The following is a 26157-nucleotide window of genomic DNA, read 5'->3' as shown; positions in this document are numbered from 1 at the left end:
TAGGAGCCTTGGGCTTCATTGTTGGACTATCATACAGGGGCCGGAAAGATTGCTTTGGCGGACTTGAAGGAATTACATCTACTCTTTCACAGAGTGGTTTATGGACCTTCTGCCTGTCCTGTACAAGTTCTACAGACCGCTTGCATGGGGTATATACTTTTCTGATGGATTGCTCTGACCCCCAGGGTTCATCTTTGATATCTGTCATGGACTTTGAGACTCACTGGTCATTTTTGGGGTTTCTAGATTTGGATCACTTGCTTCAGATATCCAACGGTACATCTGACAGTGTGTGCTTTTTCTTTTAGTTGTGTTTAAGCAATTATTCAGGAACTGTTAAATTGGTTCTACTGTGGGCGCTTGGGAAGGGGAGGAATGTTTGATGATTTGTGTGTGACTGGGTAGTTGAATGGATGGTTTTGAGAGAGTGTATTATTTACTTTTTGAGGCTGACGGAATTTGAGTTTGATAGATTGTGTAGTGGTGTGTTCTGCATAATGCTCCTGTATATTACCTATGTATAAAAGCCGGGGTGGGGGGGGAGGGACTGCACTAGAGTGCCTCCACAGGTCCTTTTATCAACATTGGTCCTGAGGGGAGGGTTTTACTAAGGGGTATGAGCTGTGGGATTGCAGTGGAGGCTACTGGTTTAGATTAGAGGGGGTTGTTTTTTCTTTTCTGATTTTGGGACTTTCTTCTGTTTCCACTGCTCTCAGACTTTGTTTGTCCATGAAAGGTTCCATTGGCAGAGCGGAAGGGGCTGGAGGCTGGGATAGCCCTCTTCCTGGTTGTATTCTTGAACTTTGTTTTTTCAACTGTTTTCCACCCCTATTATGTGATGCCTTTGAAATGTTTGTCTTGGAATGTTAATGGGATAAACACCTATAAAAAGGCAAAAAATTTGCAAGCTTTAAATCATCAACATGCGATGATTGCTTTTCTCCAGGAGACTCATTTGCCCGCTAGTAAACATGCCAAGTTTCAGCGCTGGTGGGTCATCAATTGGGGGCCCCTGCGGTGGGGTGGAAAGCAGGGGTCTTGATTTTATGATTCGTCAACAATGGGTTGATCCATATGGTCGTTTTGTAATCGCCAAAGTTACCCTTCATAGACAGCAGCTGATCCTGGGTAATATCTATGCTCCCAACACACATAACCAAAAATATTTTAATAAGCTTCCTCCAACATCAAAGGAAAGGCTTCCGGCTCAGCCGCAGCCCGCGGCTTTAAGCAGAGTAACGACTGCAGTTGAAAGGAGGAGGAAGCCGGTCAGAAGGTAAACACCCGCCGGAGGGAGGCACTTACTTTGGACATAGAACAGAGAGAGAGAGAGAAAAGGGAGCGTTGGGACACATGAGGGAGAGGGGCATGTTCAAATTCAAGATGGAGAGAGCACTAACTTCGGACAAAGGATTGAAGGAAGGAGGGAGGAGCATGAACCTGGGACACAGAATGGAGGGAGAGAGGAGAGCATGAGCCATAGGATGGAAGAATGGAGGGAGTGAGGGAAAGAGATGCTGAGGTGGTGAGGGATTAGAAAAGGAAAATTTGGTGTCTGAGAGAGAAAGAGAGATGGTGCACATGGGGAGATAAAGAAAGAGAATTGTTGGGCATAGGGAGGGCGAGAGAATTATTATACATGGTGGTAGGAGAGGAGTGAGGTAGAGATGCATGGGGAAGAGAGAGAGATGAGAGGGAGTAGTGTTGAATGTGATGGTGGAGAGGGAACAGTGGGATGGATGGAAAGGGAGGCAAGAGGGCCCTCAAGGAGGTGGAGAAGATGGGAAGAATACTAAGATGGGAAGAATACTAAGAATTCAACTTAAGAACAGTTTAAAAAAATGGAACCTGTTCTTAACCCGGGGACTGCCTGTAAATGTTAATATCAAATAATATGAGTAAATGACAGATAATGCTGGTGAAGAAAAAGAGGAGGAATACAAGACATCTACTGTTTGCTTTTACTTTTTCAGGCAAAAACAGTGAGCCGGTGGCAGAGAACTTCTGTGTGGAAGAGGCCAGCTTAGCAGATGGAATCACAGATGGACAGGTGAAAGTTCGGACTCTCTACCTTTCTGTGGATCCGTACATGGTATGTAAGGACTGTGAAAGAAGATTAGGATACTTTGTATCCAGGTTCATCCTGTCTGGTGGTAGAATGTATGGTATGGAGAGTGTCCCAGCCGTACTTAGTAGCTTCCTCCTCCTTTAAGTATCTAACTTAGCTGGAACCAGGGCAGTAGTATCTCATCGTGTCCTTTCCTTACCAGCTATCCAAAGATTTCTCCCTTCTCCCCATTTTATAATCCTTTCCAGAACTCTGTATTTATAGGTCCTTAGTCTGGTTGCTAGATGTTGCCGTTGCACAATGAATAGGACTCCCTCCCCCACTGGACAGTGAACATCCTTAACTGACCCAGGAAGTAATCCTTAGCTGTCCCTAAATCAAATTCAGGTCCTCTGCATGGCAGTGCACAGCCACTGGAAATAAAGAAGTAAAATTTAATTTAAGATGTAATTTACAGGCCGATGCTCGGAACTCCTGTGCTGTTATATACTCGTACAGCACTGGAGAATATTGCTGAAACAGCACTAAAAAATAACTTCTTAATGTTCAGAAATAATAGCATGCAAATCATATGCATGCTGTTAGTGCTGAGCATTTGGATGTTATTTTTTAGAACCTGCCTTACTCACGCACACAAGAGCTGCATGGTAAGCAAGGCTTGTGTGCATGCCCAGGCAGCGCCACAGGCTTGATTTGCATAATCTCAATATTTGTCCCTGTTAGGAGGGAAATGACTTCTCTCCCATAATCTCAACATTTGTCCCCACTAGGAGGGAAATGACTTCTCTTCCCCTGCTAAAAATAAACAGGCGAGTGAGAGCTGAATCTTCCCTTAGCCTTTGCAAATTGTAGCCATCTCCTGCAGCGAAAGGAAAGGGAAGAGGTCTTTACGCTGGCATACTAAATCATGAGCTTGCTAGCTACAACAGAGACAAATTCTTCAAATTATAGACCGGACACAATCTACCAAAATCCAATGCCAGGAGAGTGTGATATAGTGGTTAGAGCTACAGCCTCAGCACTGCTTGTGACCCTGGGTAAATCACTTAATCCTCCATTGCCCTGGGTACATTAGATAGATTGTGAGCCTGCTGGGGCAGATAGGGAAAATGCTTGAAGTACCTATATGTAAACCACTTTGAATGTGGTTGTAAAACTACAAAAAGGCACACATGTTGGTGAAGTTCTCTGAGTGAGCCTGCATGCTGGTACTATCCCCTAGGTATAGATCGTTTTTGTTTTTATAAACTACTGAGCATATGCGGACACCTTGTCTCCTGAGCTCCACCCCCTGGTTATTCCGTTGTATTTTTTTCTTTGACCGGTGCCTCACAGGTTGCAGCTCTCTCCTCTCCTTGCCTTTTCAGTCAAGAAAAAGAGGAAATCTGATTTATTAGCAAAAAATCAATTTAATTATTTCTTTAAAAAAAAAAAAGGAAGAGGAGATAGCCTTTCTCGTAGCTCTTACTTTGGCAAGAAGAGTTAGTGAATTGCAAGTGCTAGCCATCTATTCCCCATACTTTCAATTTTTCCCCATTAAAGTATTCATGCAGACTCATTCAAAATTTCTTTCAAAAGTTGTTATGGATTTTCATATTAATCAGTCATGGTGCATCTTTGTATACACAATAAAGCTCCGAAACATTTGATGGCTAGCATTCTGCCATATGAACCATAGCGTATGTTGCGCTCGGTGACTCACAATGACCTTCATATTCCGACAGTGAAACAGCTGTGGCTAGCCGTGTCTAGAGCTAGCCTATTTTTATGTGTGGGTCCTCGCGAGTGGAATAAACTTATGGGATATTTAGAACAGCAGTCTAGTTTGAGTAGTTTTAAGAAAATGTTGAAGAAACATCTCTTGTGTAAGATGAAATACGGTACTTGATTTATAGCTGGTAGTTTCTTTGTAATTTTAGGAGGCTTTACATATTATTATGTTACAAGAATATATAGACAACTAGTCATTAAGCCCATTAAATTAACGGGTGCTAAAATATATGTCTGTCTGTCTTTCTCCCTCCCACTGTCTCTCTCTCTCTCCGTGGCCCCCTTTCTCTGTCTTTCTGTCCCTATCCCTGCCCCTGTGTCTTTCTTCCTTTCTTTCTGTCTCCCTCCCTCCTGCTGTCTGTCTGTCATTCTTTCCCTGCATTTCCCTGTGCAGCTGCAACAGCATTTCCCTCTCCCTCCAGGTCCCTGTGCAGTAGTAGCAGCATTTTCCCCCCACCCCCCCTTCCCTACTCTTACCACGATGTGGCCTGCTCCTTTTGGCCCCTTCCCCTTCCCTTCCCACGGTCTAGCCTGCTCCAAGGGCCCCCTTTCCCTTATTGCGTTCCCCGCAGGCAGGCCCAACTTCTCCCTGCACGTTACCTTTTTTTTCATTCTGTTGCCCTCCCTCGCATGGCTGCTTGCCTGGTCCCATTGAGCGGCTCGCGGCTGGAGTCTTTTTTGTTGGCGCTTCTCTGCCCACCCCACGGTCTGGCCTGCTCCGGGCGAGTGTTGCATCGGCTCCTCTCGATCCCCGCCAGTGTCGGAAGCCTTCTCCGACACTGGTGCGGCTCATGAGAGGAGCCGACACCGCGATCTTGTGGAGAGCAGGGAGTCCAGCGCTGGCGGCCAGTCCTGCCGGCGAGTGTAGGTAGGTGCTGGGAAGCAATAAGGCTTGGGACTCGCGCATGTGCACTCCTACGGCCACGGACCTACATCTCACGGATCAGGGAAAATGGAACACGCAAGTAGGAGTGCGCATGCACGGCTAGGGTTTTATTATATAGGATATTGATGTTTGATTTGTTGTATTTTATGTGATTTTGTTTGTGTATATACTTTACTGCGACCCGCCTTGGGAAAGGCGGGGTATAAATAAAGAAATACAAATACAAACACCTGTTAGAAGTAAGTAACTTTGCTATCTCATACTCATACTCAAGGGAAAAGTCTTTGACAAACCATGACCCTTGTGTTTATAACTTAGTAAGCTTCAGGATATGTTTACAGAAGCCTGGATTTGGAGGCCGCCTTTGAAGGAGAGCAGTAAGACTCCCTAAAAAGTTGGTAGTGTTTCTCTTGTCACCTCTGTCCTATGCAATCCATCAGAAGCTTGAAGATGCCTCATTCACAAGCTGTGGTCTTTTAAGACCCATGGAATACTATCTGGGTCACACTTTCACATAGTAACATAGTAGATGACAGCAGCTAACGACCCGAATGGTCCATCCAGTCTGCCCAACCTGATTCAATTAAATTTTTTTTTCATCTTCTTAGCTATTTCTGGGCAAGAATCCAAAGCTCTGCCTGATACTGTGTTTAGGTTCCAACTACTGAAGTCTCCGTCAAAGCTCACTCCAGCCCATCTACACACTCCCAGCCATTGAAACCCTCCCCAGCCCATCCTCAACCAAACGGCCATATACTGACACAGACCATGCAAGTCTGCCAGTACTGGCCTTAGTTCTTCAATATTTACTATTATTTTCTGATGCTAGATCCTCTGTGTTCATCCCACACTTTTTTGAACTCCGTCACCGTTTTCCTCTCCACCACTGGGGTGGTGCTCTAGTTGCATGGTTACTACACTGCAGAAGTTTGTTGCTGGGTCAGTATGTAAATATCAGATGTGGTTACTAGCACCTGTTGGCTTAGGACAGGGGTAGGAAATTCTGGTCCTCGAGAGCCAGAGCCAGGTTCGGTTTTCAGGATATCCACAATAAATATGCATGAGATAGATTTGCATCTCAAGGAGGCAGTGCAAGCAAATCCATCTCATACATATTCATGGTGGAGATCCTGAAAACCTGACCTTGCTCCGGCTCTCGAAGACCGGAATTGCCTATCCCTGGCTTAGGATACAGGCTGCACTTTTTTGTTGATAAATGATATATTTTTATAAATGATATAGGGGCTGGGAGGCAGAAGCTTTACTAGGTGCAGATTACTTGGTTCAGTTCTTACCAGTCACATAGTCCAATTGGAAACTACCCAGAGCAGTTCATATGCAGTTGTAAGCCCTATAAATAGAGGCTTAAGACACTCAAAGTATACTTGATGGAAAGAAGAGATGGGGGGACTTGATAGATTCATTCAAATATTTGGCAGGCTTCAGTAAAGAAATATTTGAACTTTCATAGAAAGGGAAATTCAAGGGCAAGGGTTTATGAGAGATTTGTAGGGAAACATACGAAAACATGTTATTGATATGGTAATAAGTGCCTGAAATAATCTACCAGCAGAGGTAGTGATGAAAAAAACTTTTTTTTTTTTTTTTTTATTTTTATTTTTTTTATTTTCGCCAATCGCATGTCAATCATGCGACGGCACTGTTTGCAGAATTGCAACTTGTGTGAAAGGTAGGTGCTGGAAATATAGGCCAGGATTTTGAACGCCTACATTTCTGGCACCTACCTTTCACGTGAATCACATCTACAGATGTGCCTGCCAGTGCCTAATGGCATTTCTCGTGTTGGCCATACCTAATTTGGGCATAGGTTCCGGTAGGTGCCTTAATAGCTGCGATTACAGTGCCATCTTGGGAGGTGCAGGTAGGTGGCTACATTTTTGTTTTAAATGGGCTTTTAAGTAGGTTTTAAGGATGTGGGTCCTTAAAGGTGGCAGTACAACACCTACCGCCACCTAGCTTAAAGTGCTGTTTGTAGAATTGGCCCCCAAATACCTGCACTAAACAGGAACCTGAGTGCACTTGCTTTCGTACTCCTTCCAACTGCTCTGATTGTGCCTATGGCTGCCACCATCTTAAATTTAACCCTGTTGCTTAATCTTATGGAACTTTAGAGGGCCAAAGAGCAAAGAATACCAACCAATGGACAAAAAACAAACCCCTTCACTCTAAGGGCCTGGAAGACTATCTCATTGTATCCCATAATGCTCCTCCTTTCTGTTGTCTCCCAAAGGACAACTCCCTTTGATTTGTCCCTTTGGTGGCCACAAGTCTTCCCAATTTCTTCCTGTAGTTATCTTTTTGTTGAGGATGACATTGCAGGAAAGGGTAGAGCCAGAAGCAAATACAACAGCAGGTAAAGCAGCGTTTGCAGGAGGTACTGATGTTGAGGGAGACCTGATAGTTGGGAAACGAGACTTCTCCCCCCCCCCTATTGTTCTTTCCTTTTATGTCTTAACATACATACATACATAGTAAATGACGGCAGATAAAGACTTGAACGGTTCATCCTTCTCTTATATTCTAATACACTTCCCCCTCCCCATTCGCGGTTTCTGCACTCGCGATTTCACATAATCGCAATTTTTTTGGGGTTGGGGGAAAATTAAAAAACCCATATTTTTTACCTCCCTGCCGCCTTCCCGGCCTTACCTGGTGGTCTAGCGGGCTTTCGGGACAGGAGGATCTTCCTACGCTCCTGCCCCGTGCAGATCACCATGAGGAAATGGCTGTAGGGAGTTCCCGTCGTAGTCTCGAGAGACTACGGGAACTCACAGCAGCCATTTCCTCATGGCGATCTGCACGGGGCAGGAGCGTAGGAAGATCGATCCTGTCCCGAAAGCCCTCTAGACCACCAGGTAAGGCTGGGAAGGCGGCAGGGAGGTGGGGGTGGGTCAGAGCCGGATAATCACGGTTTTTCACCATTTGCGGTCCGGCTCTGCCCGTATCCCCTGCGAATAACGAGGGAGAAGTGTAAATACAATTGTAGTTCTGCCCTTCTTACCTTATGTATCTGTTAGTCTGTAAGTCTGTCAGTTAAACCCATTGTATTTAATGACTAAATTGGTATATGCTTATACCTTTTTTAAAATTTGTAAATCGCTTAGTAAAGTAAATAAGCGATCCACCAAGAAAAAATAAAACTTGAAACTTGAAACCTCTGTTTATAGTCTACTGTGAATGATATCACAGGAGGGGGGCAGAGCCAGCAGGTCCAAGTTTGATATAACAGTTGGTAAATCAAGCAATTACAGCTGCAGAATGGGGGCATCTAATGGAGAATTCAGATGGAGTTCTGTGCTGCAACTACATCAAGGATGGAGTGGCTTGAATAAATAACAGCAGCCCTAGTTTGGGGGCTACTTGGATTATACAAAATTTGTTTCATACCCTACAATAACACAGCATAATGTAGCATAAAATGGGAATTAGAGAATAAAGTTATTCCCAGAAAGTTTCTCTTTCTATTTTTTAATTATTTGAAAAATAAATTTTGAAGATATAGGTGCTCGCTATAGAATAATTATATCCTTATCCCACAGCGTTGTCGCATGAATGAAGACACAGGTGCTGATTACCTGCTACCATGGAAGCTGGGTGAAGCGGCTGATGGTGGAGGCATTGGGGTTGTAGAGGAGAGTAAATATGGAAGCTTTACTGCTGGAGATACCGTGTGTTCATTCAACTGGCCTTGGCAAACCAGGGCTATTGTAGAAGGAAAAATTCTTCAAAAGGTAAATATAAAAATTGATTTTCTATCCATATAATGTCATATATTTTTAAATCTCAGAATTTATTTAACTGGACTTGGCTGATACTTACAACCACCCTTTTCCAAAGCCGTGCAGCAATGACACCAAAACCCATTAATTCCCAATGGGCTTCAGTGCGATTACCATGGGCTGCCGCAGTAATAGGCTTAGTAAAAGAGGACCTTAGCAATGAGAGTTGCACACTGCCCTACGGAGACTTGGACATTACTTCTCCTTTTGTCAACAGGGACTGGGGGAGTTGGCACTTTTCATAGAGAAGGGAGTCTTTTATTTCAGCCCCTGACCAAGGACTGTTGCTGGGATAGTTGGATTGATAGGGGAGAAGAATATAAAAATTAGGGGGAAAATACTGGGTAGTTGTGAATGAAGGTACACGTGTCGAAGTGGAAGATGATATTTTCTTTCTCAAGGGACCCTCGGCCACAAGAGGGCACCCGCTCAAACTCAGGGGCAGAAAATTTCATGGCGACACCAGAAAGTATTTCTTCACAGAGAGAGTGGTTGATCATTGGAACAAGCTTCCAGTGCAGGTGATCGAGGCAGACAGCGTGCCAGACTTTAAGAATAAATGGGATACCCATGTGGGATCCTTACGAGGGTCAAGATAAGGAAATTGGGTCATTAGGGCATAGACAGGGGGTGGGTAAGCAGAGTGGGCAGACTTGATGGGCTGTAGCCCTTTTCTGCCGTCATCTTCTATGTTTCTAATGCGGTAGCCCAACAGGGATTAGCATAATGATAATAATAATAACTTTATTCTTTTATACCGCCATTACCAGAAGTTCTAGGCGGTTTACAATAAGAGAACTGGACAATCAGCAAAGTACAATCATGGTCATTACCCTGTTTAACCCTTTATTTGGCATTGTTGCTTAGAAGCAACATGTATCTTATATGGCTCTTATGGGAGATCTGCATCGTCAAATGCCTATTACTTGGCATTATTACACTCGTTCTGCATCAAATTACATGAAGCAGCCATTTCATCATCTGCCAATTAAAGGATTAATATGGCATTGCTGCCCTCGAGTTTCCAGTAACTCCAGTAAGTCACCATTTTGTGTTTCTTTTTATGTAACTTTAAATGTTTGGGCCCAGATGCACTAAACAATATTGGTAAGACTTTGTGGGTCCACTCCAATCCAATTTTTGACCGATTCTAAAAGAGCTATTGATGTACTAAAAATTTTGCATTCAAATGATTTGTATGGAGGTTCGTCATAATCCCTGTCTCTCCTGTCCGATTGATTGCTGTGAAAGCAATTCTCATACATGCACAGAGCCGGCAGGGTAAGTTCCGAAGCAGCCTTTTGCCACTCAGTGGTTCGGGACAGGAAACATTTTTTGTTTTTTCGTTTTTTAATGGGCACAGATGCTGTGTGTGTATGTGTGGGTTACACACGCACAATATCTGCTCCATAAAAAGGAAAAAAGGCCCGCTCCTCTGATGATAGCCCTCCCTGATATCCCCCCGACAAATAGGCACCGGATCCGACACCCTCTCTGCGGCTGCGAAAACAGCAGGAGGGATGCCCACTCCCCCCCCCGCGTAAGAAAAAATTGGAAGGAGGGATGCCTACTTCCTCCAGCCATGCTGATTTCCCTCCTCCGCATGAGAGAAAATTGACAGGAGGGATACCCACTCTTTCCTGCCATTGGTTGCTCCTCCGAACCGACCCCCCCCCCCCCGTACCTTTTTGTGAAGAGAGCAGGAGGGAGGCTTGGTCCCTCCCAGCTCTGAGGTCCACCGATCCAAGATGGTAGGCCTTCCCTGCCTTGGTGCATCATGTGATGTATGGGGAGGGGCCTAAGGCCCTGATTGGCTCAGATGCCGAAGGCCCCTAACAAGGGGCAGGACCTTAGGTATCTGAGTCAATCAGGGCCTTAGGCTTCTCCCTCTGTAGTGCCTGATTAAAGGGAAAATTTAAAAGGGCAGGATCAGTGCATGGTGACTCATCCAGGAGGTGTAGCTGACATCACTTTCACTTCTGAAGCACAGCTAACAAAAAAGGTAACCTAGTCCTCAAGTGCTCCTTATCCTGGAGAGGTGCTGAGTAGTGATGCCCAATGCGCCGATTTGAATTGATTCACTTCGGTAAATTGATTTGTTCCCTCCCAAACTTGCTGATTCAGTTAACAGCTCTCCCCCCCCCACTCCCCACCTCCCTTTAGGCATGACATACCTCCAGGGCTTCCTAAAGCAGCTGCAGCAGCAGCGGTGGTGGATGGCTAGCAGATGTAGGCTCTGAACAGGCTTGTTCATGGCCTTTCCCGTCAGGACTTCCCTCTGACGCGTCATCAATCTCCTTAGGAGCTCTGGACAGAGATAACTGGTTCAAATCCATTAAAATTTCATTTCTTGTGAGGGCTCCCTTTATGCCTTTGTTAAATGATCTGAGTAAACGTGCAGAACCCATTATTGTTGAACAGAGTATTATGCTGAGCCATTGTGTGTATGTACATTTATAAATTGTATACATAGAAACATGATGGCAGATAAAGGCCAAATGGCCTATCTAGTCTGCCCATCCACAGTAACCATTATCTCTTTCTCTCTCCGAGAGATCCCACGTGCCTATCCCAGGCCCTCTTGAATTCAGACACAGTCACTGTTTCCACCACCTCTTCCAGGAGACTGTTTCATGCATCTACCACCCTTTCCGTAAAAAAGTATTTCCTCAGATTACTCCGGAGCCTATCACCTCTTAGCTTCATCCTATGCCCTCTCATTGCAGTTTCCTTTCAAATGAAAGAGACTCGACTCATGCACATTTATATTATGTAGGTATTTAAATGATTCTATCATATCTCCCCTCTCCCGCCTTTCCTCCAAAGTATATAGATTGAGATCTTTAAGTCTGTCCCCATACGCCTTATCACAAAGACCACACACCATTTTATAAGCCTTCCTTTGGACCGACTCCATCCTTTTTATATCTCTTTGAAGATGCGGCCTTTAGAATTGTGCACAATATTATAAATGAGGTCTCACCGGAGTCTTATACAGAGGCATCAATACCTCCTTTTATCCCAGGACAAGCAGGCAGCTATTCTGAACCTGTGGGCGACGTCATCCAAGGAGCCCGGATGTGGACAGCTTCGCAAGCTGATTTGCTTGCAGAACTTGAAAGTTCGCGACTGCTGCACCGCGCATGCGCGAGTGCCTTCCCGTCCATGCAAAGGCGCGTGACTCCTCATTTCTCTCTTTTCCGCAGAGCCGAGAAGTTGTGTTTTCGACGCTCTGCGCTAGACTCAGTTCTAAATTTGGTGCCTTCTCTCACTGCGGCTCGTGTTTTCTTATTTTAAATTAGGGTCACTGTGTTTATTGCATGTTTTTTCTTTATTTTAAAAACAGTGGGGCCTGCTTTGCGGCCCCCGCCACCGGGTTTTGATTTTGCTGAGGCCATCTTTCCACCTTTGTCCAGGCCGGTTACAGGCTTCAAAAAGTGTAGTCGTTGCCAGCGCGTGATCTCCCTCACTGACCCACATAGATGTTGTATTCAGTGTCTCGGACATGACCATCATCCAGGTTGCGCTACTCTTCAACCTCAAGCTTGCAAACGTTGTCGAGTTCAAGTAGAGAAGCTTTTTGGCAGTATGGATCCCCTTGCCCTGGTCTCGACCTCGACCTCACATCCAGTCAAGCCTCTCACGGGGATTCCGCCTTCTGCCTCGACCTCGCCTTTGATCAAGCCTGCCTCGTTCGGGATGTCCTTGTCCTCGAGCAAATCTGCTAAGTCTTCTTCTGACGAGACACTTGCCTCGCTGCCTCCCTCAGGTCAGGTGCCAGTAGTAGTTATTAGAGAATGACACGGTGACGGTTTACCCGCGGCCACCGCATTTAAGCCGCGGGTCACCGCCGAAAACGGGGAAGAAAACTAGCAGTCGCTGCGGTGACGGGGACAAGGCCATTCACCGACCGCGGAAACGGTGAACAGGTTTGTCCCCGCGGGCCAATGTACCCCCTTCTAGGAACCGCTATTTACCGCCCGACGCCCGATTCACCCCCCCAGCAGGACCGCTCGCACCCCCACCCCGAACGACCGCTTGCACGCGCTCCCACCCGCACCCGCGATCGGAGCAAGAGGGAGCCCAAGCCCTCTTGCCCGGCCGACTCCCCGACGTCCGATACATCCCCCCCCCCGGCAGGACCACTCGCACCCCCACCCCGAAGGACCGCCGACTTCCCGACAATATCGGGCCAGAAGGGAGCCCAAACCCTCCTGGCCACGGCGACCCCCTAACCCCACCCCGCACTACATTACGGGCAGGAGGGATCCCAGGCCCTCCTGCCCTCGACGCAAACCCCCCTTCCCCCCCAACGACCGCCCCCCCCAAGAACCTCCGACCGCCCCCCCAGCCGACCCGCGACCCCCCTGGCGACCCCCACGGCCCCCCCACCCCCCTTCCCCGTACCTTTGGTAGTTGGCCGGACAGACGGGAGCCAAACCCGCCTGTCCGGCAGGCAGCCAACGAAGGAATGAGGCCGGATTGGCCCATCCATCCTAAAGCTCCGCCTACTGGTGGGGCCTAAGGCGCGTGGGCCAATCAGAATAGGCCCTGGAGCCTTAGGTCCCACCTGGGGGCGCGGCCTGAGGCACATGGGCCCAACCCGACCATGTGCCTCAGGCCGCGCCCCCAGGTGGGACCTAAGGCTCCAGGGCCTATTCTGATTGGCCCACGCGCCTTAGGCCCCACCAGTAGGCGGAGCTTTAGGATGGATGGGCCAATCCGGCCTCATTCCTTCGTTGGCTGCCTGCCGGACAGGCGGTTTTGGCTCCCGTCTGTCCGGCCAACTACCAAAGGTACGGGGAAGGGGGGTGGGGGGGTCGTGGGGGTCGCCAGGGGGGTCGCGGGTCGGCTGGGGGGGGCGGTCGTTGGGGGGAGGGGGGTTTGCGTCGAGGGCAGGAGGGCTGCAGTGCAAACATAAGCCTTTCATTAAGACAATCCTGGTTCGCTTTTCCAAGTTAAAACAATTAGAAAAATATTTCTGGAGTGCTGTAATAAATTAAAATTAATAGTGCTCAGAACCCCCAAGGTAACTTCAGGCATCATTTTGAAGCTGGGGGGGGCGGTCGTTGGGGGGAGGGGGGTTTGCGTCGAGGGCAGGAGGGCCTGGGATCCCTCCTGCTCGTAATGTAGTGCGGGGTGGGGTTAGGGGGTCGCCGTGGCCAGGAGGATTTGGGCTCCCTCCTGGCCCGATATTGTTGGGGAGTCGGCGGTCCTTCGGGGGGAGGGATGTATCGGACGTCGGGGGGGGGGGCATCAGGCTTTCAGGATGGGGACAGACCTTCAAGGGGGGACAGTGCAGGGAAGTCAGGGAATTTATATTAATTAATTTTTTCTCTGCGTGTTTTGTTTTTGTATAGTTATTAACTAATATTTAACTAAGTTTTAAAGTTTTATAGAATGTTTCCTTTATACGTAAATAAAGAAAAGTGAATGGGATTGCAGTGGCGGTGACGGGGCGGTGAATGGGGTGGCAGTGGCGGTGACGGGGCGGTGAAGAGGATGGTGAGACGGGGACGGGGCGGTGACGGGGATGGTGAGACGGGGACGGGGCGGTGACGGGGATGGTGAGACGGGGACGGGGCGGTGAAGGGGACCAATTTTTTCACCGTGTCATTCTCTAGTAGTTATCAAGCTACCGAAGAAGCATGTCTCCAAGCCAGAGAGTCGTTCTTCCTCGGAGACCGTTCCTCCACCAAAAGTCCCAGACCCTTCAGTCTCGGCGTCAAATTTGGAGGCCAGATCATTTTTGATTGTCAGTTGGGCAATATACTTGCCAAACTTCCATCTGCCTCAACTCTGCTTCCTGCAGTCCATCCTGAGTACTCAGCAGTTACACCTGCCGTCGAGTCCTTGGCTGGGTCTCGACCTGAATCTACTCACTCTATACAAGGAGTTGAGTCCTTGGGAGTGCCTCGAGAGGATTCCACACTCTGTATGCAAGGAGTCGATTCTTTGCGAGTGTCTCATCTGGAGCATGAGCACGCTATTCAAGGAGCCAAGTCCATGTCAGTGCCTCAAGATACCTCAACACCAGGAGTTCAATCTCTTGTGGTGTCTCGATCTTGATCTCCATCCTCTAGCCCTCGTTCCTCGCATAAGGCATTTCCCTTCCTGAGGCATAGGGCAAAGACTACTCGACAGTCGAGGCATCCATCGAGGCACGGATCCTCTTCTTGAGACACATTTCACCTCTCTATACCTCGGGCCTGTTCGAGGCTTTCTACTCTGAAGTCGAGGTCGCCTCCTCTATTGAGGGATTCTTCTCCTACTGAGTCGTCTCTTCCTGCATATTCAGGCCTAAGGTGTGAGTACTCCAGGGAAGCTTTACCTTCGTTATCTGCTCTTCGAGGTGCTTCGAGGTCACCTTCCCCTCAAGGCCAACCTACCTTGGAACAGATCTCCTTCTCGACTTTTCTATGTCAAATGAGTAAGGAGCTCTAGATTAATTTGGGCTCTGATTCCAAATACACTACTGAATATTTGGAGGAGATGGGTATGTCTTGACCTCCTCCAGAGTCTCTCAAAATACCCATTAATAGACTCCTCTCAAACTTTCAAGAGGAACCTTGAAACACCTTATTCCATTCCTGCTGTTCCGAGCAAGCTGGAATCCTGTTATAGAATGATCCATTGCAAGGGCTTCGAGAAGTCTCAATTATCACATCAGTTCCTTCTCGTGGAGTCCTCTTTGAAAAGGAACAATCCTTCCAAGGTTTATGCCACTGTCCCGCCTGGAAGAGAGGGCAGGACCATGGACAAGTTTGAACACCGTCTTTATCAGAATTCTCTGATGGCAACCAGAGTTTTGAATTACAACTTTATATTCATCTCCTACTTCAAACATTTGGTTGACACACTGCCTGCATATTTCAAGTATGTTCCTCAACACTGTCTTAACAGGTTTTCAGAATACCATTACTACTCTGAACCAACTCCGCATGCATCTCCTCCAGTCTTCCTATGATGCATTTGAGTTTTCCTTGAGGGTCACCACCTTCTCAATGGCCATGTACAGGCTTGCCTGGCTTCACACTGTTGATATGGATCCTAATCTACAGGATCGTCTCACCAACATTCCTTGTCAAGGCAATGACTTATTTGATGATTCTATCGAGGAAGTCACTAAGAAGTTGTCTGAACACGAGAAGTCATTTGCTTCCATTATTTGCCCTAAGCCTAAGCCTTCCACCTCTAAGGGTTTCAGGCCTATATCATCTTATCAGTGGCGTTTCCCACAGAGAGCAGTTCTTTAATCCACTGCGCCTACTAAGAAACCCCAACAGCAACAGAGGCAACAGAAACCTCAGACTTCTGCTGCACCTAAGGCCTCAGGCTTTTTGACCACCTACTACAGAGCATAACCTCCATCGTTCTGCCTCTGTCCTCTCCCCTTCCCATTGGAGGTCGTCTCCATCATTTTTACCAATGATGGGAGATCATTAGATCAGACCTCTGGGTGCTGTCCATTATCCGGGAAGGATACTCTTTTCGCTTCATCCAGGTTCCTCCAGATCTGCCTTCAAGAGAGTATCTTTCCAATCCATCCCAGACCGCCCTTCTTCTTCAGGAAGCTCAAGCTCTGCTTCGTCTCTGTGCCATCGAGGAAGTTCCACTGGAACAGCAGAGCCGGGGTTTTTACTCCCGTTACTTCTTAGTTCCGAAGAATATGGGCGAACTGCGACCCATTTTGGATCTCAGAGCCCTCAACAAATTTCTTGGCAGGGAGAAATTTTGCATGCTGTCTCTAGCATCATTATACCACCTTCTGGATCAGAACGATTGGTTATGCTCTCTAGATCTCAAAGAGGCTTGCCCTCACATTCCCATTCATCCAGCCTCTCGACAGTTCTTCAGATTTTGGGTGGGTAATCTGCATTTTCAGTACAGAGTGCTGCCTTTCGGCCTGGCTTCATCTCCAAGAGGCTCACCAAGTGCCTAGTGGTAGTGGCAGCAGCTCTGCGGAACCATGGCCTCCAGGTGTTCCCATACCTGGACGACTGGTTCATCAAGGATTCAACATCTCAAGGGGTTATTGTAGCGACCCAATGGACTACGTGGTTCCTACAAAATTTGGGGTTCGAAATCAACTTTCCCAAATCCCAGCTACAGCCCTCTCAGAATTTACAGTTCATCGGAGCTGTCCTGGACACTTTCTGACTCAGAGCATTTCTTTCTCAACAATGTCAGGATGCTGTCATTCGTCTCTGCCACAAGGTGTCTTCCTTGACTACAATTTCAGCAAGACACATGATGGTTCTCCTAGGTCACTTGACTCCTTTTGCCAGACTTCACCTCAGAATTCCTCAGTGGACCCTGGCATCTCAGTGGGTGCAAGCTTGCGACCCACTCTCTCAATACATTACAGTAACTCCTTCGCTGAGACAGTCTCTCCACTGGTGGATGCTCTCTTCCAATCTCTCCAGAGGTTTACTGTCTCAGACACCCCCCCATCAGAAGGTCCTCACGACAGATTCCTTGGCCTATGCTTGGGGGGGCTCATCTCGATAGTCTTTGTACTCAAGGCTATTGGTCCAGCACAGATTGTCAGTGTCATATTAATCTGTTGGAACTCAGAGCGATCTTCAGTGCTCTCAAAGCTTTTCAGCATCTTCTGCATGACCAGATAGTCCTCATTCGAATAGACAACCAAGTAGCCATGTACTATGTCAACCAAGCAGGGAGGAACAGGATCTCTACCTCTTTGTCAGGAAGCTCAAAGGTGTGGCACTGGGCAATCCATCACAACACCTTCATGAAAGCAGTCTACATTCAAGGAGAGAAAAACTGTCTGGTGGACAAATTGAATCGTCTTCTGCAACCTCACGAATGGACATTCAATTCCTCGCCTCTCCATCACATTATTTATCAGTGGGAAACTCCTCAGATAGATCTCTTTGTGTCTCCCCACAACCTCAAACTGCCTCAGTTCTGCTCCAAGATATACTCTTCTCATCGCCTCGAGGCAGATGCTTTCCTTCTGGAATGGATGAATCAGTTTCTCTATGCATTCTCTCAATTCCTGATTCTCAAGACTCTTGTCAAACTCAAACAGGAGCATTCCACCATGATTCTGATTGCTCCTCGGTGGCCCAGGCAACCTTTTACTTCAGCTCAGCAGCAGGGAACCAGTGCTTCTACCAGTTTTTCCCTCTCTGATTACACAGAGTCTGGGGTCTCTGCTTCATCCCATCCTGCATGATCTACACCTGACAGCTTGGTACCTCTCAACTTAACTGCCACTCTACAGTTTTCTCAATCTATATAGGACATTTTAGAGGCTTCTAGAAAGCCTACCACTAGACAATCAGAAATGGACTAGATTTTCTGCTTGGTGCACCATTCATCACAAGGAGCCTCAATCTACCTCCTTGTCTTCAGTTTTGGATTACCTGTTCCACTTAACACAATCAGGCCTCAAATCCACATCCATTCAAGTCCATCTCAGTGCAATTGCTGCTTTTCATCAGCCGATCGAAGGGAAACCCCTCTCTGCTCATCCTGTGGTTTCCAGATTTATGAAAGGACTTTTCAATGTCAAACCACCTCTCAAACTGCCTCCAGTAGTTTGGGATCTCAATGTTGTTTTTGCTCAATTGATGAAGCCCCCTTTTGAACCAATGGCTTTGGCTCATCTCAAATATCTCACTTGGAAAGTGGTTTTTCTCATTGCTCTCACATCTGCTCGCAGAATCAGTGAGCTACAAGCTTTAGTAGCGGACCCACCTTTCACAGTATTCCATCACAACAAGGTGGTCCTCCATACTCATCCTAAATTCTTACCTAAAGTGGTTTCAGAATTTCATCTCAACCATCTATTGTACTTCCAATGTTTTTTCCAAAGCCTCATTCTCATCCTGGAGAAACAGCTCTTCATACTCTGGACTGTAAGCGTGCTTTGGCTTTCTACTTGCAACGCACTCAACCACATAGATCTTCACCTCAACTTTTTGTCTCCTTCAATCCAAACAAGTTGGGACATCCGATTTCCAAGTGCACCATCTCCAACTGGTTAGTGGTTTTCATCTCTTTCTGCTGTGCTCAGGCTGGATTACATCTATAGTCGAGTCAAAGCCCATAAAGTCAGAGCCATGGCGGCATCAGTAGCTTTCCTTAGATTTACTCCTATTGAGGAAATCTGCAAAGCTGCCACTTGGTCCTCGGTTCATACTTTCACCTTTCATTATTGTCTGGATACTTTTTCCTGAAGGGATGGTCATTTCAGCCAGGCAGTATTACAAAATTTATTCTCCTGAATTGCCAACACTCCCACCATCCCCTTATATTTAGCTTGGAGGTCACCCACAGGTTGAGAATAGGCTGCCTGCTTGTCCTGGGATAAAGCACAGTTACTTACCATAACAGGGGTTATCCAGGGACAGCAGGCAGCTATTCTCACAACCCACACACCTCCCCTGGTTGGCTTCTCTGCTAGCTATCTAAACTGACGAGACGCGCGCCTTGCGTGGGCGGGAAGGCACTTGTGCATGCGCGGTGCGGCAGTCGTGAACTTTCTAAGTTCTGCAAGCAAATCAGCTTGCGAAGCTGTCCGCATCCAGGCTCCGTGGACGACATCACCCACAGGTTGAGAATAGCTGCCTGCTATCCCTGGATAACACCTGTTACGGTAAGTAACTGTGCTTTTTCTACTGGCCATACCTCTCCCTATGCAACCTAGCATCCTTCTAACTTTTGCTGTCATCTTTTCAACCTGTTTTGCCACCTTAAGATCATCACATACAATGACACCAAAGTCCCGCTCTTCTGTCATGCATATACATCTGTTTAGTGTAAATACATGTAACTGTATATTCACAGAAGGCTAATATAAATGCATTTAAATGAGTTCTTGAGAGTGCAAAAACTTTTTTTTTCTGGTTTTGTTTGTTTTTTCCTTTTCCCAGGGCTGGCCCAAAGGATATCTGACTCCCTAGGTGAACCTGAGCACTTATTCTTCCCTCAATATTGCTTCCTCAAAGCCCTGTTTCTAGCCCAGTAGCCTCCACAAACCTCCAATCCCTAGCTCCAGCAAACCTCCTCAGACTCAGCTTACCCACTTCTTTAACATAACAATTGCCATAAGGTTTATCAAGCCCATTATCCTGTTTCTCACAGTGGCCAATCCATGTCACAAGTACCTGGCAAGATCCCAAGGAATAAACAGATTTTATGCTGCTTATCCTAGAAATAAGCAGTGAATTTCCCCAAGTCATCTTAATAATGGCTTATGGACTTTTTGTTTTAGGAAATTATCCAAACCTTTTTTAAACCCTGCTATGCTAATTGCTGTCACAACATTCTCTGGCAACAAATTCCAGAGTTTAATTACACATTTTCTCCAGTATATATTAAATCTGTTACTTAGATTCATGAAATGCTTCCTTGGTCCACTCAGTATTTTATAGACCTCTATCATATCTTCCCTAAGCCATCTCTTCTCCATGCTGAAGAGCCCTAGTTGCTTTTGCCTTTCCTTATAGGGAAGTCGCTCCATCCCTTTTATCATTTTTGATCCCCTTCTCTGTACCTTTTCTAATTCCATTATCTCTTTTTTGAGATGTGGCGACCAGAATTGCATACGGTATCCGAAGTGAGGCTGCACCATAGAGAGATACAAAGGCATTATAATATTTTCTCTTTGTTTTCTATTACTTTCCTAATAATTCACACTCCCCTAGGGCAGGGATAGGCAATTCTAGTCCTCGAGAGCCGGAGCCAGGTCAGGTTTTCAGGATATCCACAATGAATATGTATGAGATAGATTTGCATGCACTGCCTCCTTGAGATGCAAATCTATCTCATGCATATTTATTGAGGATATCTTGAAATCCTGACCTGGCTCCGGCTCTCGAGGACTGGAATTGCCTACCCCTGCACTAGGGCTGTACTACAATCCCAACATCATGTGACTCTTCCTCAGAGTCAGTGAATATGGGCCTCCAGTGCTGCAATGCATTGTAGTAATATCACAGAGCCAGCCTTCCACTGAATGTTCTTATTTTTATTTTTAGCTTCATCCGGAACTTGTAGGTGGACATCTCTCTTACTTCCTGGGTGCAGTGGGGATGCCTGGGCTGACAGCCTTGTTTGGAGTAAAGGAGAAAGGGCATGTGACTCTGGGTGCTGGTCAGACAATGGTGGTCAGTGGAGCTGCTGGTGCTTGTGGCTCTTTGGCTGGACAGGTAAGCATTGTTCCAAGAGTTTGAATATCGATGATACAGGATTAATTCTCTGATGTACCCTTTAGGTGAATCTCTAAGAATGTTTATGAATTGGGTGTTCTGACTTTGATTCTTGAGCCCAGCTTCATCTGTTTGGCTGACATATCAATGATGGAGAAGAGACAAACATCAGTAAAACAGAAATATTTGTCCTTCATTAGCTACTGAAGAAAATGCTCCGTAAGGTGCAAGCACATACACAAGGCCCTGAATGTACCTTGTGTTATGTAAAGACATTTCCTTATGCTATCATTAGGTTGCAGCATCTCCAGATTAAATGCTATTACTGAACCATTGAATGTCAAATTCTTTCAGCTACTTCTCTTGAACCTATGAGACCATTGCCCTAACCATATTATGTTTTGCTTAGTTATAGAAGTGTAAATGTGAATAAATTGTATTGGAAATAAATATTTATTTGATGCTTTGTGTTCCTGTAGATTGGACGTCTTGAGGGCTGTTCCAGAGTGGTGGGAATCAGTGGCTCGGATGAAAAATGTTCCATTTTGGTGTCAGAGCTAGGATTTGATGCTGCTGTGAATTACAAGGGGGGAAACCTGGCACAGAAGCTACATGAGTGCTGCCCAGCTGGCGTGGATGTTTACTTTGACAACGTTGGAGGAGATGTCAGTGATATAGTAATAAGTCAGGTGACTTATTCTTCTGCCTTTTAAATAGGCCTGAGACAATAACTGGTATATTAACAGCTTGTGCAAAAATTGACTACTATTTCAGCCCCAGAATGTATTTTTCCAGTGCAATAGGGATAGTATGTTGAACCAAGGGTCTTGCATCTGCTCCTGAGAGTCTTGCAGGAGATACTGATTACTGTTTTCAGTACCTCCTCCTTCTCCCGGCTCTCTGCTTCCCCCAGTTAGTTATTATGCAAGTGAGCCTTCAGGAGCAACTTTGAACCGCTCGGTCTTTGTTTTTGTTTTTCAAGAATTTTTTTGTGGTTTTTTTCATGGGATTTGTGTTCCTGTTCAGCTTATGTAACCTCCTAGCCTGTTTGATCGCTTCTGTGTTCCACACGGAGAGACAACAACCAACATGTAATTTATAACACAAGACATTTTTTCACCAGGTTCCAATCCTTTTCTAGCTCTCCCAAACCCCTTATTGCAAAAATTCAAATTTATGGAACATACTTCTCCCTGGTCAGCCCGCTCAGAGTACATTTTTTTTTTAACATATTCTTGCTCATTTAGGGCAAGGGCATAGTTGGTTCTGTAGAATCAGTGTTGGGATACCAACTGCTGTAAAAGCAATAAGGTCTGTTTAAAAGTGCTTTTGCCAATAAGGAAGTGTAGCAAATACAATTTTTTTTTGAGAGGAAAAGGTTTTATTTCCCTTTCTCTGCATGTAATAGAGTAAATGGTACGGCTTGCTTCAATATTGCAACTATCTGCTATAATGAACTGCACTGAGCAGGAATTTGGATTTTTAAAGTCAAAGCAGCAAATTTTGAAAGGGTGTATGTGAGAGAACTATATGGCTAATAAAAGATTTGTACAGCATTACAGTTTGAACAGTGAATGAGGCGAGAGAGATCAGTAGAGACAGATGTATTGGCTAGAGCATTGTTTTTCAACCTTTTTACACCTATGGACCGGCAGAAATAAAATAATTATTCTGTGGACCGGCATCAGTCCGTGGACCAGCAGTTGAAGAACACTGGGCTAAGTTGTGGGTCAGATCCTGTCCACCTCTACCCAAAGTCCACCCCAGACCCTACCCTCATAATAGTACTAATTGCACCTTGCACGTCCCTTGCCTCATCTGGAAGCCTTCCTTCTGACATTGCAACATCAGACAGAAGGCTTCCGGTTCAGGCTTAGGATGCCCATAGGAGCCACTGCCCGTGGCTTTGTGCACTGAATCAGTTAGGAAGAGGGAGCTGGCTCAAAGATAACGCCGCATCGATCGTACCGTGGACCGGTGGTTGAAGAACACTGTTGTGGGCCTGATGCACATGCTGGCCCTGTGGACCGGCAGGAAATTCCTGTGGACCGGCACTGGTCCATGGACCGGTGGTTGAAGAACACTGTGCTAGAGAACTACCTTTGTGAACCCATTCAGGAATGGAGGGCATTAACTACTATTACTACTTATCACTTATATAGCGCTGAAAGGCATACGCAGCGCTGTACATTTTGACATTTACAGAAGGTTCCTGCTCAGAAGAGCTTACAATCTAACTTGGACAGACAGACATGACATATAGGGATTTGGTCAGCTTGTTCCAAGCATATGGCACAGCAAGGCAGAATGGATGGAGTCTGGAGTTGGCAGCTGAAGAGAAGGGCACAGAAAGGAGGGACTTATCAGCTGAATGGGGTGTTCAGGTGGTTCTCTCTCATAGATATCTGAAATTTTCTTTTTTGTGTTTGTGTTAGGCTAAATATTTTTGGGCCACTCAACATATCTCTCAAATAGCCCCTTTTATGGCCCTTGCAATATGACATAACCTGAATTTCCTTAGATGTTTGCATTTCAGAACCTCAAACAGTAGTAGGTGATTTGACTTCAATATTTTTAACATCTGCAAGCATCTCATTTAATGATCTAATTACTGCTTCACATTGAGAGTGATCTATCAGAGAAAAGCCAAGACCACCCATTGAATCTGGCAGCCTTTGCATATAGGTTTTTAATACATAATAGTTTTTGTTGTAACTTGTAGTTGTTAATTGATTAACAGATGAATCAAAATAGTCATGTCATCCTATGTGGCCAGATTTCCCAGTATAATAAAGATGTGCCTTATCCTCCACCTCTGCCATCTCGAACAGAAGCAGCACTGAGAGACAAGAACATCACAAGGTACAGTATCTTCCTGTACTCTTTCCTCTTATTTCTTTCTTGTCACCTGAGGGAATTAAATGGCAATTGTCAGCACACAATAAATAGCTTATGGTGCAGGGCAGGTGACAGTGCTTGCCTTACTAGGCAATGCATTTTTGGTACAAGCGGTTCTCCTGTAGTTTAACGTTTAAGAGTAGACTTTTTTCTGCTGCTGGGAATGTCTATTTTGCATATGTCTTTGTGATACTAGCTTGTCCTGCTTTCTTCAGCCTAGTGTACATGATTGATCTGATAACTTTCAGTTCATAACCCCATTCCCCACTGCCCACCAACCTAGCCAGCAATTAACCATTCCCCTTAACTGTTTCCATTGCATCCTATTTGTTTGTCTTGTATATTTAGATTGTAAGCTCATTTGAGCAGGGACTATCTTCTTCGTGACACGGTACAGTACTGTGTACGTCTGTTAGCGCTATAGAAATAATTATTATTAGTAGTAACTCAGCATTAAGACACAGTTGCTAAAGATACAGCTTATACAATGGCACATCTCCTTTAATTTACCTCTGACAAATAACAGCTTACAGCTTCAACACTGGACTGTCATTGTCAGTCCTCTCCCTGACCTCTGTGCCAGAAAACGTCTGGCCCATGTAATTCAAATATATGATATTTAGCCATGGCATACGGAAAGCAGGAAGAGTCGATCCTTGAGGGCTGCAATCCAGTCGGGTTTTCAGGATTTCTCCAATGAATATGCATGAGATCTATTTGCATGCACCACTTTCAATGCATATTCATTGGGGAGATCTTGAAAACCCGACTGGATTGCGGCCCCCAAGGATCGACTTTGACACCTGTGATGTAGAGGAAGAGTGAAAGAGATACTTGAAGAGAGAACTGTTGGGAAGAGAAAGGGAGAAATGGTGGACCTGGGGGGAGGCAGGGAAGCAGGCAGGCAGGGGGAGAGATGGGATGGGGGCAGAAGGGGAGATAAGTTGGATCTGGGGATGGAAGGGAAGGAGAAATGTTAGGCCTGGGGGTGGAAGGGAGAGAGAGATGCAGCATCTTTTTTTTTCCTTTCATATTATTATTCAGCATCAAGGGGGGAAGAAAGAAGAACAGAAAAGAAAGGGAGCAAAATGTTGGACTCATGGGGAGAGAGGAAGAGAAATGTGGTAATGGGGAGTAGATAGAAGGAAACAGGCTGGGAAAGGAGTGAGATGGGAAATGGGAGAGCTACAGGCTGAGAGAAGATGGAGAATTGAGAGGTAGCTGAATATTTTAAAAAAGAAGGGTGAGAGAGGGCGAGATTTGAGTGAACAGAGGCAAAAAAAAAAAGAAAACGCTAAGAAAGCTGAATGGGAAAAATCAATGTATTGGAGACAGGCATAAGGAGGGGATGGAACAAGAAAGAAGAGGAGAAAAAATGGACAGCAGACACTGGAAAGAGAATTAGTAGAAGATATACAAAAAGCAGAAAGAGAAACTGAGACCAAGATGATGGAAAACCAAAATGACCAGACAACAAAAGGTAGGAAAAATAATTTTATTTTCTGTTTTGTGATTATAATATGTCAGATTTGAAATGTGTATCCTGTCAGAGCTGGTGTTAGACAGCAAGCGTGAACTAGGACCTAAAAGAGTGGAAAAGTATTTTTTATTTATTTTGTTTACACCACAGAGCAGGCGTGGGGTTGGAGAGGTTGTAACCCAATACTTCTACTAAGACTAACCCCCTGTTCTATTAAACTGCGCTAGCAGTTTTTAGTGCAGAGAGCCGCGTTGAATGGCTTGTACTGCTCCCGACACTCATAGGAACTCTGAGCATTGGGAGCAGTACGGGCCATTCAGCGCGGCTCACCGCACTAAAAATGGCTAGCGCAGTTTTATAGAAAAGGCCCTAAGTACCTTAATAAAAAATTTGGCCCACAACTTAGCCTGTGTTTTAGATTTTAGCTCCTTATGTGATTGAGTTTGACACCCCTGTTTTAGAAGCTCCTCAAAACTAGAACACAGGAGACAAATTAAAGAGAATCTTGTTTTTGGTTACGAACAATGTTTGTGATATCCTTCTATTTTTTTACATGGTCTTTTATTCTAGGGACAGATTTCTGGTGCTGTGGTATGCAGATAAACATGAAGCTGGTATTCTGCAGCTCAGTCAGTGGGTGAGAGAGGGGAAACTAAAGGTACCAAAGACTATTTAATCTATAGGCCTTAATGATATTTTTTTCTTTCATGGTTTCTTGAATTTTCACAATGGCTGTGTATGACTAATGAAAAGCCAAAAAGGTCTGCCAGCTGAAGGACCTGAGTTCAATATCTGGCTCAGGTCTCCCATCCCCTGGTTGGTCAGAACTGACAATGCTGTGGAGGAATGCTTAGGAATATTCCCACTGGGAGAAAAGAATCGGTCATTGTACAATGGTGACACCTAGTAGTTCAATTTAGGAACTCTGATTGTAGAGGGTCTGAAAGAAGCTTCAGTTTATAACCCTCAATCAAGGGCCATTGCTGCATGACTGGGCTAGGTAAATTGAGATGGGATTAAAAAAAAAAATCACTCAAAATCATATTCAGGAGTGAGAAAGGAACAATCAAATT

At 45.7% G+C, this 26157-nt stretch overlaps 1 protein-coding gene across 7 annotated transcripts in view; it reads left to right on the top strand.

The window, feature by feature from the left end:
• The window catches only part of PTGR2 (prostaglandin reductase 2), a 62733-nt gene that overhangs the window by 11649 nt on the left and 24927 nt on the right, over positions 1–26157 (top strand). For 6 of the 7 annotated variants that reach the window (XM_033953121.1, XM_033953124.1, XM_033953122.1 and 3 more), the window contains exons 3-8: positions 1974–2092; positions 8285–8476; positions 20536–20706; positions 21186–21395; positions 23447–23568; positions 25655–25742. In XM_033953121.1, the coding sequence (XP_033809012.1) occupies positions 1974–2092; positions 8285–8476; positions 20536–20706; positions 21186–21395; positions 23447–23568; positions 25655–25742 (902 nt within the window). The remainder of the gene's footprint in view (positions 1–1973; positions 2093–8284; positions 8477–20535; positions 20707–21185; positions 21396–23446; positions 23569–25654; positions 25743–26157) is intronic. The other variant, XM_033953120.1, reaches the window with a different exon arrangement.

The sequence above is a fragment of the Geotrypetes seraphini genome, chromosome 7 (genome assembly GCF_902459505.1).
Source record: "Geotrypetes seraphini chromosome 7, aGeoSer1.1, whole genome shotgun sequence".
NCBI lineage: Eukaryota > Metazoa > Chordata > Amphibia > Gymnophiona > Dermophiidae > Geotrypetes > Geotrypetes seraphini.
Note: the sequence above shows the minus strand (reverse complement) of the source record. Positions and strands in the feature narration are given on the sequence as shown.